Source organism: Sporobolomyces salmoneus (genome assembly GCF_050403485.1).
Source record: "Sporobolomyces salmoneus JCM6883 DNA, S_salmoneus_JCM6883_v1_ctg17, whole genome shotgun sequence".
In the NCBI taxonomy this organism is placed as follows: Eukaryota; Fungi; Basidiomycota; class Microbotryomycetes; order Sporidiobolales; family Sporidiobolaceae; genus Sporobolomyces; species Sporobolomyces salmoneus.
In genome coordinates this window covers 204,322-216,683 of record NW_027481146.1, presented here as the reverse complement: position 1 = coordinate 216,683, position 12,362 = coordinate 204,322, and the positions used below count along the sequence as shown (strand labels likewise).

Below are 12,362 nucleotides of genomic sequence, written 5' to 3'. Positions count from 1 at the left end.
AGGAGAAAGAGATGAAGAATTCCTTTCGGGTCTCTCTTGCCCTCTCCCTTCACTACGTTTCGACCTTTTCCAACGAATATATCATGAGAGATCACCTTCGAACTTTCGACTAGAATACGCGACATGGGGAGCTTCTATAGCATCTCCTCGCTAGAAATCGGGACTGGCAAAGCCTCAACGTTCGATCCGAGCGTTCCGAGCAAGCAGGTAAATCGGCTGACTGGTCGGTTATAGACACATCCAGTAGCAATCTCGGATCGTGTAATCTCGAAGACGGCTTGAGGAAAGAGGCGCTCAAGGAGGAGTCCAAACTGTCTCGAGTTGTCGAGACGTCGACCCCTCTCTTCTGCAGATAATCTTCGACCTGTTTTCCTTCTTCAGCACCCTCCAGAGTACGGCCCCGTCCTCGGCGTGCTCATTCGAACCTCACTGACACTTTTTTGATCGATTTTCCAGTTGTCACTTGGCGAATGTTGAAAGAATCTGCCGTCTTCTTCGTGCTACTCGCTCTGTTCGGTATCGGGTTCGGTCAAGCGCTCATGGGACTCGACGTCGCCGACGAACGACGTGATTCGACCGAAACTGTCATTCATACTTTGATTCAAGCTCTTCTCGGTTCGTCCCTACGGTCTCTGTTTCACTCTCGGTTATTCCATCCCTTACTCGTGTTCTCGCTTTGACAGGCTCGCCCAACTTTGACGAGTAAGATAGAGGCGCTTCGTCGTATCCGTTCGGCATGATTCTCTACTGTGAGTTCAGATTCCGCGAGATTCACTCGAACGATGCGAGGGCTGATGTTCTCTCGACTCTCCCAACAGACGTTTGGTCGACTACCTGTATCGTCATCCTTTTGAACGTCTTGATTGCGCTGTTCGGTTCTGCGTAAGTCCCTCCTTTCGAGTTCTCGCGTCGATCTCCTCGCAAAAGCTGATCTTCCCCTCATGAATTTGATTGTGCAGCTATCAAGAATGTGTCGGTGAGTGCTTCTCAAGGAGGACGCGAGACAGTTCGAGCTCTCGAGCTGACTCCAGTCTCGAACGATAGACGAGAGCGAACCGACTTTTCTCGCTTTCTTCGCGGGCAAAACCCTTTCGAGCATTCGAGCCCCCGATACGTATGTCTATCCAGCGCCCTTCAACCTAATCGAGATCTTCATCTTGCCCCTCGAATGGGTTCTCTCGCGCGAAAACTATGCCAAACTCAACCGCTTCCTCATGTCCTTTCCTCTTCTGTTTCCCTGTTAACTCGAACGCTAATGTTTACAAGATAAGACTGAGATTCCAACGATGGTACAAAACTCGCGAAAACGGCTGAAAACCCCGACAGAGAGAGAGCAAGAGAAAGTGTCTTTGATATCGAGAGGCGCAAAGGTGACTAAGCGGAGTCGAGCTTCTTCATGTCGACGCTTTCGACCTCTGGTGAAGCTTTAGCTTCGATCACGATCTCCTCCGTATCTTGCATATGTTCAAGCACGGATCAGTCAACGACTACCGTCCAGGAACGGACAAGACCGTGAGAGACTTACGGTCACCAATTCGGAAGAGCAGAACGGGAATTGCAAACACGAGAGCAGCGGTCGTCAATCCCCATGCGGTCCCGAGTTCACTCATGTAAGGTTGGAGGTTCGTGTCTGCCCGATAAGCTCCGGCTGCACCGGCAGATTGAATCCCTTTGTAGAACTGGCACAACGGAATCTAGCGCGTGAGCTTCGAGTCGAGCGAAACGAGCATTAAGAGGGACTGGAGACTCACTCCGACGAGGTAAGAAAGGTTTCCGGGCAAGTTCGTCAGACTTCCCAGAATCCAGTAGATGTAGTTTTGGAAGATCGAGTCGTATAAGCCCATCACGCAGTACAAAACAGCTCGACCTGCGTAACCGCTGTCGTGAATATCGATTCGGTCGAAAACGGTTTCTCGAGTGTATAGTCTGTGAAAGGCATCGTTCGATCAGCTTCAACGAGGACTTGCTTCGAGAAGGGAGTAGCCGGCTCACCTCTGATAGTGATAAGTCGCTCCCCACGTCGCCATCCCGAGACAGAGAATGAATACGAATGCGCCCCAAGCTCGTCGAGTACGTCTGAATCTTGTCGAATCGATCGTCAAACCGAACAATCCCGCCCCGACAATGTTCGCCAACCAGTACAGGAGGGAGTTGAGAGCTCGCCCGCGCAGCGTGAATTGAGCTCCGTTGTAAGAGTTGAATTGATACGTGTAGATCCAGTTCGAGGCAAGGAAGTAGGGGAAGAGGCAGAATATGAGGTAGTCGTTCCGAAGGATCTTGTAGAGTCCGATGAATTGATTTTTAACAGCTGCAGAGAAACGTTAGCGAGTGTGGTTCTCACTCAGGACAGAGATTGACGGAACTCACTCGGATGAGTTGGAGGAATGACCCGAGTTCCATCACTTCGAACCATTTTGTACGGGCTGACTAGGGTGGCAGGTACGATCGAAACGGCAGCGGCGATCGTCATGAATACGATGTACACTCCGTTACCGACCGTGTTGGTCTCAGAGTTATAGACGAGGCCTAATTCGATGGCGGATCCGAGAACACCTCCGAGGTTGAAGATCATCCTATGCGTTAGTGTGCACAGTCTTTGTCAGTATCGGTCAACTCACACGTTGAGACACTGGGAAAAATAGAACGAAACGGAATGCAACTCACCAGAAGAGAGCGAAAAGTCTCCCTTTCGTTTTCTCAGTCGCGTAGGAGAGGGTGAGCGACCCTTGAGCAGTCCAAAGTAGGCCTGCACAGACACCCAAAATCGCTCCCGCTGCTATCACGAATCCGGAAGTTTGGCGGATGTTGTAGTTGAGGAGAGATCCCATGTATAAAGCGTACCCCGAGGCTCCGATTGCTAGAGCGAGTCGATTACCGAGTCGGTTGATGATGGGTCCAGAGAAGAAACCCACAACGGCGAAAGTTGAGTACTATGGAAAGTTTCGATCAGTGCGGCGTTCGAAAATTTGACAGATGCGGTACTCACTAATGCGACGTTTCCATCGTTGTTGACCTTCGGATCGACTTGGCCTCCTCCTCCTACACCGCTGAGGGCTGACAGTGATGCATCGAGACATGTGATCAGAAAGAGGGAAACTTTTGCGAAGAAAAAAAAGAAAGCTCACCGTTGAACATGCCTGCTCGCAAACGTTTCCAGGTAAGTCGTCTGCAACATGACTCCGGCTGACGAAGAGAGAAAGTACTGGCGACTAACCTGGACAACCGAAACATACGAGCGAAACCAAAACGACTTGCGTATTCGCATTTGCCCAGAATCGCGAGAATGCAGTGGTCCTTTCTGGCAAGGGAGGTAGCTCCGATAGGACGGCATCGACGTCTGCCTTGCTTGAGGTTTCCATCTGTCTGATTGACCTGATCGGACGGCTTCGAGGGGCTTTGAAGTGGAGGTGAAAGAGTTCGGAACACACGAGGGCTGTAGAGGCGGACGGGCGTCGACAGGGCGCGGCAGAGCACAGTACCGTAGCTGGTCGAAAGTATAAAAGGGATGGGTGAACAAGAGAAGCGTAACCGCGCTAGCGCCGAAGAGCACGAGGTTATCGTCGTTTGCGAATTTGAAAGGGGGAGAAGCTTCTCGGGAAGGGTTCAACTCACACGACTTGACATCCTGCACTTTACGACTCCGACCGACAATATACACGAACAGCCGGGTCTATTCCTGTCCCCGTCCCTTCATTTCTAGATCTACCCTGCAGTTTCATCAGCAATCGCCTACTCCGATCCGACTACTAAACCCGGTACTCTCTCGGCAGTCATGGCGGATCGAAAGCTGTATCTGTGCGTCGACGCGGGTGGAACAGCTGTCAAATTGGCGGTTTCGGATGAGAGAGGAGAGATTGGAAGAGCGGAAGGACCTCCTTGCAACATGTGAGTTTACTCGATCGACTCGATCAAGTTGCGCTTGAAGCTGACTACTTTGTAATACGGTAAGCAAGGGAGTCGGAGCTGAAGGAGCACTTCGAAATATCCTGAAAACGACTTTCGCCGCGCTGCAGAATCTCCCTCAACCTCTCCTCATTCCCGTCAATAAAGTCGCCCCGGTCGATCCTGAAATGCATCTAGAGCTCTTTGAGCGAGTATGGCTGGGGATAGCGGGAATCTTGAGACAAAGCGAGGTTGATGCGTTTCGACCACTCGCTGCGAAAGCCTTTGGGTTCACCCTAGACGATGACAGGTTACGGATCACGAACGGTCAGTCAAGGCAACACTCTCACTTGAAGAGTAACTCGGCGCTGATATACCAAATCTCCTTTGGCAGACGGGCATCTCCTCGCAGCTCCAGCAGTTTCTCTCCCTCACATTGAATCAACAGTCGTGCTTGTTGCGGGAACGGGTTCTGTGTCGTTAGGTTCGCTCTCAGTATCTCGATTGCGATGGCGTACGCTGACGTTGGTATCGTATCTTGTCCCGAGCAGCGTTCAAAAAGGAGGGAACCGAAATGAAAATTGTCGGACTCTCGGGAGGATGGGGCTTCCTGTAAGTTCTCTAGGTTCTTGCGGAGATCAGCTCAATTGACAAGACTGCTTGCTCAGGATAGGAGACGAAGGATCCGCGTTCTGTGTCGGAAAACTTGCGATGCGACGCTTGATGTTGCAAGCCGACGCTTCTCAGAGCCAGTCCTTCCAATCGCAGTGTACCCCTACGCCTCTCTTGCCTCTCTTCGCATCTCTGCTCGAACGACTCGAGGTCTCTGATCCTGCCGAAATGATTGATCGAATCTACTCTTCGCCGGATCCCGCATCCTCGACTTTCTCGACTTACGAGACTCGAAGCAAGTTGTGGATCGCCGACTCATCCCGAGTAGTATTCCGCTACGCGTTCGAAGACGCTGAAGTCGACTCGGAGTCTGGGAAAGTGGCCCTTTCGATTTTGGACGAAGCGATTCAACCCCTTGTGGATGCGACCATACGGCTTCTACAATACGGGCTCGAGGCCTCGAAGAGCTCTTTGTCGCTCGGAGGAGGTCTATGGAATTCGTCAGGATACAAGGAGATGCTGCTGGAGAAACTGAACGAAAAGGGAGTCAAATTCAGTCATGTCGCAATAGTCAGAAGCGCGGCGGAGGAAGGAGTCAAGGCTCTGCGAGCGATGGATAGAGACACGTAGAAGATCTTGTTATAATAGACACTCTTGTTGCATGCGCTGCTCGAGCTCGTTGCGAAAAGCCTGAGAATGATGAGAAGGATTGTCGGACTTCAAAGAGCTCGCTCTTTCTTTTCCCCATTCTGCGTCGAAGTCAATGGCAGCACCGAGCTGAACAGCTGCGGATCGCTAAACGAGAGAATGCAAAATCGCGAGTCGTCACGAAGCGAACGGTGAAGCGAAGTCGGCCTGGTTGTCCTCTCTCACTCTCACTCGACTTGCGAACCAGCACGATGCCGCAAGGTAATCGGATCAGTCTCCCCGACATGGAGGCGCCTCGTCCCGACCAAGCAGAACGACAACATCTCCTCAAGAATCACCGTCATGTCTTTCATCCGATCACTGTCACCCGTATCGTTACGAGGATTCAAGCCCTATGTCTCGAGTTGCTCCCGATGCAAGTCGACCTCGAAGAAATAACATCCCCAACTTCCTCCATCCTTACAAACGACGCAGTTGAGGCATTTAGTCAAATTGCTGGAGATTTCGACCACTGTCTTCCTTTCGCCCTCCTCCAGGCGCGGAAATACTTCGCGATTCAGCAGAGGAACAACCCCGCCGATGCGGACGAGAACGAAGGAAGGAAACTGGCGTGTGAAGCTCTCGCTCGCAAGATTGTCGCTCGAACTCCTCGTCAAGAACAATACTCGGTCCTCAGCGCTCGATTCACCGTGATTGAAGACGATGGAGATGAAAGTCTACCCCTTTCAGGTGCGCGAAAAGTCACTCTGACTCGCCAAAAAGCTCGAGACAGAAAAAACTGACCCGTTTACGTTTTAGCTCTCGAATCCGCTCTCGACCAGCATGCAATCTTCTTCCTCTCTTCGAATGAAGCTCAGAGATGTATCTTTGCTTTGTGGAAAGGTCTCCTCGTTCAAACCGCGACGGATGGCAAGAATGGGAGTATCATCGAATATCAACTTGTCAGTTTTCGCCTTCAGTATCATTACGTCTCGGTATAGAACTGACGGATTGTGACTATTGAGCAGTACAAGCACGCCGATACGAAAGCCGGATTCTTCGCGTGTTACAACGCCGATCGAATTGGAGTTCCTCGTTACCAGGCAAGTACTTTTCCCTCGTTCTCCTGAACTCGCAGGCTAGACTCTCGATCTGATGTGACATGACACCCAAATAGTTCTACTTCCGCATCTGGCTCTGGCTAGTCTTCATCGCTGCCTACACCGTCGCAATTCAAACTCCCGAACGAGGTTTCGGAATCGAAGACGTCGTTCTTTACGTCCAAGTTTTGGGTTATGCCGTCGAAGATCTCGTCAAGGTGAGCCAGTCTATCAAAGTAAGTCGACAAAAGGTCGAACCTGACTAAATCGAGAATCTTTAGATTTACAAAATCGGCTGGTGGGCTTGCATCGGGTTCTGGCAAAGTAAGTCATCCGTTCACTGCACTTCCACAGGCCTAATCTGACTCTACAAACAACCTCAGTTGTCAACTACATGATTTACGCTCTATCGATTATCGCTTTCGCTTACCGATGCGCTGATTGGGGAACTGTCTCGCAAGAACGATCTGATCGTTTCAGAATGCTCTCATTCCGTGAGTCACGAACGTGTCTCTTCAGCTTGGCGTTCACTGACGGATCTTGATATTGAACATCCAAAACGAAAAAAACGCCCAAAAAGAATTCCTTTCATGTGCCTCCCCTCTCGTCTGGGCAAAAGTCCTCACCATATTCGATCTCGTGAAATTTTTTGGCGTGATTAACAGTGCGCATCCCGGCTCTTCACCTTGTCGGGCGTGTAGTGAGCTTCACTAATGTCGTTCAACCGTTTTTAGTCGTTACTTGGCGAATGCTGAAAGAATCTGCCGTCTTCTTCGTGCTACTCGCTCTGTTCGGTATCGGGTTCGGTCAAGCGCTCATGGGACTCGACGTCGCCGATGAACGACGTGATTCGACCGAAACTGTCATTCATACTTTGATTCAAGCTCTTCTCGGTTCGTCCCTACAGTCTCTGTTTCACTCTCGGTGATTCGATCTCTTACTCATGTTCTCGCTTTGACAGGCTCGCCCAACTTTGACGAGTACGATAGAGGCGCTTCGTCGTATCCGTTCGGCATGATTCTCTACTGTGAGTTCAGATTCCGCGATATTCACTCGAACGATGCGAGGAGTACTGATGTTCTCTCGATTCTCTCAACAGACGTTTGGTCGACTACCTGTATTGTCATCCTTTTGAACGTCTTGATCGCGCTGTTCGGTTCTGCGTAAGTCCCTCCTTTCGAGTTCTCGCGTCGATCTCCTCGCAAAAGCTGATCTTCCCCTCATGAATTTGATTGTGCAGCTATCAAGAATGTGTCGGTGAGTGCTTCTCAAGGAGGACGCGAGACAGTTCGAGCTCTCGAGCTGACTCCAGTCTCGAACGATAGACGAGAGCGAACCGACCTTTCTCGCTTTCTTCGCGGGCAAAACCCTTTCGAGCATTCGGGCCCCCGATACGTATGTCTATCCAGCGCCCTTCAACCTAATCGAGATCTTCATCTTGCCCCTCGAATGGGTTCTTTCGCGAGAAAACTATGCCAAACTCAACCGCTTCCTCATGTCTTTCCTCTTCTGCATCCCTCTGTCAGTTCTTCCTCCTTCCTTTCGCGACCTTCAACGCTCTGACATTTCTTCCTTGCTAACACAGCTCGGTCATCGCGCTCTTCGAATCTCATCTCGACCGAAACCGACCGGAAGAATACCAGAATCTGCTGGAGGAGCCTGACGAATATAAAGAGCCCGAAGAAGATCCTGAACCATGGCGCGGAGAGAACGGCAACGGAGAACCCGACGAATTTGGAGACGCCGATGACGAAGGCAAAGAGATCTCAAAGGTCAAATTCGAAGAACTCAAGAAGAAGATGCCCAATCTTACGAGGAGTGTCAGCGGCGAGATTCTCTGGCAGGTGAGTGACACGCTCTTCATCGTTGCAGGTTGTAAGAGTCCTATTGCTGATTGCTGATCAATTTTCAGGTCAACGAGCTCAAAAAACAACTCGGCGAGATGCAGAAACTTTTGGAAGCTCAGAGGTCGGACAAGTAGCCTGAGAGTCTGTAGTGAAGCTTACGTGTCGTATCGTAGTGCGAAATGACAAACTTTCGCGCTCATTCCATTTTCGCGATTCTCGAAGATTTTCGTTGTCGAAGAATTTTTCGCTCGTCGATTTCCCTTGGGGAGCGTAGACACTGCGCAAACTGTGTGAGTCTCATTGCAGCAAGGGCAGAACGTGCGGTCTGCCCAGATCTTCGCTTGTCAACATCGAAAGAAAAAGAAAGGTCAATTATACGTAAGTGTGAATTCAGCTCGCATCTTCTTTACGGTGTTTTGGCCGAGCGGTCTAAGGCGCCAGCTTAAGGTGAAATCATTCGAATAACCCGCTGGTCCGAAAGGGCGTGAGTTCGAATCTCACAGACATCAATTACCTTTTTGCCCGCCGTCTTAGCGAACTCAGCTCGACACCGCGTACGCATAGCGGCTTTCCGCTTTCGTTCAAGCGAAAGCTTCGAGGGGAAGAACGCTCTTTGCGAAGGTTCTGAGGCCGACGATGAACTTTGAGGTTCGTTTTCGTGTGAGACGGTGCCCCGTTCACTTGGGGAATCCTTCTCCGTAGAAACTGACAACGTTCTCTTCTTCTTTTCTTCGCGAGCGAGAGTACACGAAAAACACACAGAGAGAGATGCTCGATCGATTTGATTTCGTCGAGGTTTGCTCGAGTCGTCACTTCGGTTAGATCGCTCCGCATTTTTGTGACCTTTTCAATTCTGGTTGCTCCTGCTCTCTCCGCTCCCCTCTTCTCCTTTCAGTTTTCCAATTCGGCCCCCCCTTTTGTGACTCCGCTCACTTCCTATTCTCCGCCGTTCTTATCCCCCAGTCTCTCTCTCTCCTCGTCACGTTCAATCATGGCATCTCTTTCCCCCGCTTCCGCCAACTCGAAAGCTCCTTCGCGAGTATCGCTTACTCTCGGAAACCTTCCACCCAAACAGACCGGGTTCGGTGTGCCAATGGTGAGTCTTCTCACCCCCTCTCGCTCTCTCTAAGCCTCAGGCGTTTCGACGAAGGACATCGCGGGGGAACATGATCGGGTTTCAACGTGAAATGGGGCACAATCGGATCGAAGGAGAGAGTGAGAGTTCGTGATGAACCGCTCAGAGGATGGTACAGGGAGATATGTGAGGACACAGAGAGACGAGATCAGAGGGAGGGACCGAAGGAAGGGAGTTTGGTCAGAATCGCAACTCGAGAACGGGTTTCGCAAGTTTGGCGAAGTGTTTCGAGGAAATCCAAGCTGACAATCTCTCGTAATTCATCGACGATGACAGAACCCTCGTACTCCTTCGCGAGTCGACCCCAACAACCCTCCCTGGCCCGCGTAAGCTTCCTGCGCTCCCCGGACTCTCGCTGATCCACTGACGAATCGTTTGCGTCGATAGTTACCGCGGTTACCACGAATACTCGTTTGCTCATGTTCGTACAGCTCTTTCTGATTCTCTCTCTTACGCAGATCATTACTGACGGTCAGTGAATGAATAGGCTACTATGGGAGTACGTCTTCCTACCATTCTCGGTAAAGCCATCGACGATGTGGTCAAAACGCTCAATGAAGAGGTGAGCTTTTCTTCCGACGATCCAATCCCTCTCAGCGCGTTCAGATCCTGACTAGGATCCTCGGAATAGCACGACGAGGAGCGAATTATCGACCTTACCGAATGTATCTCTCGCATGGAAGATTTGATGGACGACCTCCACGCAAACTCGAAACTCCGTCCTATCGTTGATGACGGTGAGGGAGATATCCCTCTCTGGAACAAGGAAATCGCCAAGGTGAGTCTGCGTCGGAAATATCGTGAAAGTTGTCATGGAGATTGAGCTCTGTCTTCTGTTTTCTCCAGTTCTTCCGCGGCAAGGATTTCATGAACGCCCCTTGGCTCTTTGCTGGTATGTCAACAAGTTTCTCGACTGCTTGAGTGCATATTCTGACTGACGAGTCCGTTTACAGAGGCTTACAAGTACCGTCGTCTCCATGAATGCTTCTCTCTCTCGAAATACTGGAAGGATTACGATGTCTTCTTCCGCCAAAGTGAGCCTTACTTGCCAGATCCTCTCTCCGTCACCCTTTCAAACTGACCCGAGCAAATTTGAACAGAGTGCGACACTTTCTCCCGTTCTTCCGATGCCGTTTTCGAACTTTCTCTCCGATTCGCCGAACCTTTCAAGCACGACGCCGACGAGAGCAAGCAGCTCGAAGCTAAAAGACTCATGTTCCACGAATTGACTCAAGTCTGCCTTTGGGGAAACTCGACCGATCTCTCTCTTCTCATCAACGTACGTCCTGTGCTCGAGCTCGCTCTCTCGGAAACCCAAAGCTGACTCGGTATCTCTCGAACACAGATGAGCGAAGAAGATATCAAACGACTTCAATCGACCGGAGGAGACCATCTCGCCGCCACTGAGCAGAACATTCTCGGAAACGATCTCAACAAAGTTTGGGAGTACGTCGCTTCCGAGAAGTTCGGTGGAAAGTCCAAAGGAGGTCGAATGGACTTCGTTCTCGACAACGCCGGTTTCGAACTCTACTGCGATTGCGTTTACGCCGATTGGTTGATTCAAAGTGGTCTCTGCAGCCAAATTCGTTTCCACGGAAAGGTGAGTCACTCTTCTCTTGACCTAGTATCTCTCCGGCTCTCTCGCTTCTCCGAGCGCTGGAACTGACTTTGTTAATTGATCTGTCTCTCTTAGCGTTTCGCCTGGTTCGTTTCCGACGTTACTCGCATGGATTTCAACTGGCTTTTGAACTCGATGGTCTACGGTCACCTCTTCCCTGAAGCCTCGGACGACCAAGTCGCTTCTCTCAAGGCTATGGGTCTTCGTTGGAAAGAGTACGTCAAGAAGGGAGAATGGGTTTACGAAGAGCACCCCTTCTGGATCTCTGGATACACGGTGAGCCCATTTCGATTCGTTCTCGACTAGCAGCAGTACTGAACTGACTCGGTTCATTCCACCGCGATAGTTCTGGGAACTCAAGAGCGAAGGTGAGTTTTCGTCCTTTTGAGCTTCATCGGATTTCGCAAACTAAACTACTTTGTCTCATAGCTCCCGATCTCTTCCTCCACCTCGCCGATTCGGATCTCGTCATCTTCAAGGGAGATCTCAACCACCGCAAGCTCACTTACGATTGTCACGCACCTCCCTCGACTCCTTTCCCTATGGCGATTGGTCCCCTCGCTACTGAACCTGGAGCACCTCCCGTCCTTTCCCTTCGTACTATCAAGAGTGACGTCGTTGTCGGTATCCCTCCCAACAAAGCCGAAGAGCTCGACGAAACTGAAAAGGGATGGAAAATTTCCGGTGAGCTTGCTTTCCCGCTCGCTCGCTCATTCTTGTCATTCCGAGCTGACTCGTATTACTTCACCTTCAGGTAAATACGCTGTCGTTCTTCTCTCCGAGGGACGCAAGGGCGAACCTGTCAACTTTGCTTAGAGTCTGTTTCGTTTCCTCGCTTCTCGGTTTTGATCGGTTTCCATTTGGTTTCTGTGTCTCGTAGCATTCCAAGGTCTTTCTCTCCGCTCTCTATTCCCATACATATTGTTACAACTAGATAATTCAGATCAACAGCGATTTGCGATGTCCGCGAGCGAGAGTCGAAACGGGACATCTCCGACTGCGCTTTCCAACTTTCACTTCTTTCCTTTCTGCTCACCGCTACCTAACGACTTCAGCTGTTTCGCTCACGGAACTCTACAACGGACGACATGAGCTACCAAACCTTCACCGATTGTCCTCAAACCACAGAGTTTCTCGAAACGTGCGTTTATTCGCCCTTTCGACTGTCAAGCTCAGATTGAACTGACCTCGCTCGCTCATTGAGGCTCGCAGGGTCCCCCCTGTTCTTCAGCAACAACGTCGTCGCGCACCTTCTCCCCTCGCCTGCTTCCTGCAAACGACCTCAATCTTCCTCGTTCTTTTCCTCATCGCTCTCGCCGCGAGCCTCATCGTCGACAAAAGCGTTCCGAAACAATTCCTCGCGACTCAATCGACGACTCATCGAGGTAGTCATGGCCTGGAGTCGAGAGTTCTTCAGTTGGAACGAAGGATGATGGAGCTGGAAAAACGAGCGGAAATTCAAAACTGGAGGAAGCTCATGGAGGACGACGACAAGGAGGACTGAGCGGGATAGTAAAGGAATCGGAGGAATCGGTACGAGT

General features: G+C 50.8%; 7 protein-coding genes across 7 annotated transcripts; 6 read left to right on the top strand and 1 right to left on the bottom strand.

Annotated features, from left to right (window-relative positions):
* Window positions 1-123: 123 nt before the first annotated feature.
* On the top strand, window positions 124-706 carry JCM6883_002730 (uncharacterized protein; the record flags this gene model as incomplete). Its single annotated transcript, XM_076631502.1, has 4 exons — window positions 124-207; window positions 353-392; window positions 457-615; window positions 684-706. The coding sequence occupies 4 exons, from the start codon at window positions 124-126 to the stop codon at window positions 704-706; spliced, it is 306 nt and encodes a 101-aa protein (XP_076488563.1).
* A 30-nt stretch (window positions 707-736) lies between these two features.
* On the top strand, window positions 737-1,244 carry JCM6883_002729 (uncharacterized protein; the record flags this gene model as incomplete). Its single annotated transcript, XM_076631501.1, has 4 exons — window positions 737-749; window positions 819-882; window positions 960-976; window positions 1,045-1,244. 4 exons carry the CDS (start codon window positions 737-739, stop codon window positions 1,242-1,244), a joined length of 294 nt encoding a protein of 97 aa, XP_076488562.1.
* Window positions 1,245-1,374: 130 nt separating this feature from the next.
* Window positions 1,375-3,359, bottom strand: JCM6883_002728 (uncharacterized protein; the record flags this gene model as incomplete). Its single annotated transcript, XM_076631500.1, has 9 exons — window positions 1,375-1,454; window positions 1,526-1,679; window positions 1,752-1,926; window positions 1,993-2,308; window positions 2,368-2,573; window positions 2,665-2,930; window positions 2,987-3,054; window positions 3,126-3,137; window positions 3,215-3,359. The coding sequence occupies 9 exons, from the start codon at window positions 3,357-3,359 to the stop codon at window positions 1,375-1,377; spliced, it is 1,422 nt and encodes a 473-aa protein (XP_076488561.1).
* Window positions 3,360-3,772: 413 nt separating this feature from the next.
* JCM6883_002727 (uncharacterized protein) lies at window positions 3,773-5,124 on the top strand (the record flags this gene model as incomplete). Its single annotated transcript, XM_076631499.1, has 5 exons — window positions 3,773-3,885; window positions 3,950-4,209; window positions 4,277-4,366; window positions 4,434-4,494; window positions 4,551-5,124. 5 exons carry the CDS (start codon window positions 3,773-3,775, stop codon window positions 5,122-5,124), a joined length of 1,098 nt encoding a protein of 365 aa, XP_076488560.1.
* A 302-nt stretch (window positions 5,125-5,426) lies between these two features.
* Window positions 5,427-8,202, top strand: JCM6883_002726 (uncharacterized protein; the record flags this gene model as incomplete). Its single annotated transcript, XM_076631498.1, has 14 exons — window positions 5,427-5,871; window positions 5,941-6,083; window positions 6,150-6,224; window positions 6,299-6,439; window positions 6,503-6,545; window positions 6,605-6,715; window positions 6,802-6,885; window positions 6,956-7,114; window positions 7,183-7,248; window positions 7,321-7,384; window positions 7,462-7,478; window positions 7,547-7,742; window positions 7,807-8,065; window positions 8,134-8,202. 14 exons carry the CDS (start codon window positions 5,427-5,429, stop codon window positions 8,200-8,202), a joined length of 1,872 nt encoding a protein of 623 aa, XP_076488559.1.
* Window positions 8,203-9,059: 857 nt separating this feature from the next.
* JCM6883_002725 (damage-control phosphatase ARMT1 family protein) lies at window positions 9,060-11,637 on the top strand (the record flags this gene model as incomplete). The annotated part of the gene is made up of 13 exons (XM_076631497.1): window positions 9,060-9,164; window positions 9,480-9,529; window positions 9,591-9,624; window positions 9,691-9,765; window positions 9,835-9,981; window positions 10,050-10,095; window positions 10,157-10,237; window positions 10,304-10,482; window positions 10,549-10,803; window positions 10,897-11,097; window positions 11,168-11,189; window positions 11,251-11,505; window positions 11,576-11,637. 13 exons carry the CDS (start codon window positions 9,060-9,062, stop codon window positions 11,635-11,637), a joined length of 1,512 nt encoding a protein of 503 aa, XP_076488558.1.
* A 272-nt stretch (window positions 11,638-11,909) lies between these two features.
* On the top strand, window positions 11,910-12,325 carry JCM6883_002724 (uncharacterized protein; the record flags this gene model as incomplete). Its single annotated transcript, XM_076631496.1, has 2 exons — window positions 11,910-11,962; window positions 12,034-12,325. 2 exons carry the CDS (start codon window positions 11,910-11,912, stop codon window positions 12,323-12,325), a joined length of 345 nt encoding a protein of 114 aa, XP_076488557.1.
* Window positions 12,326-12,362: the final 37 nt, after the last annotated feature.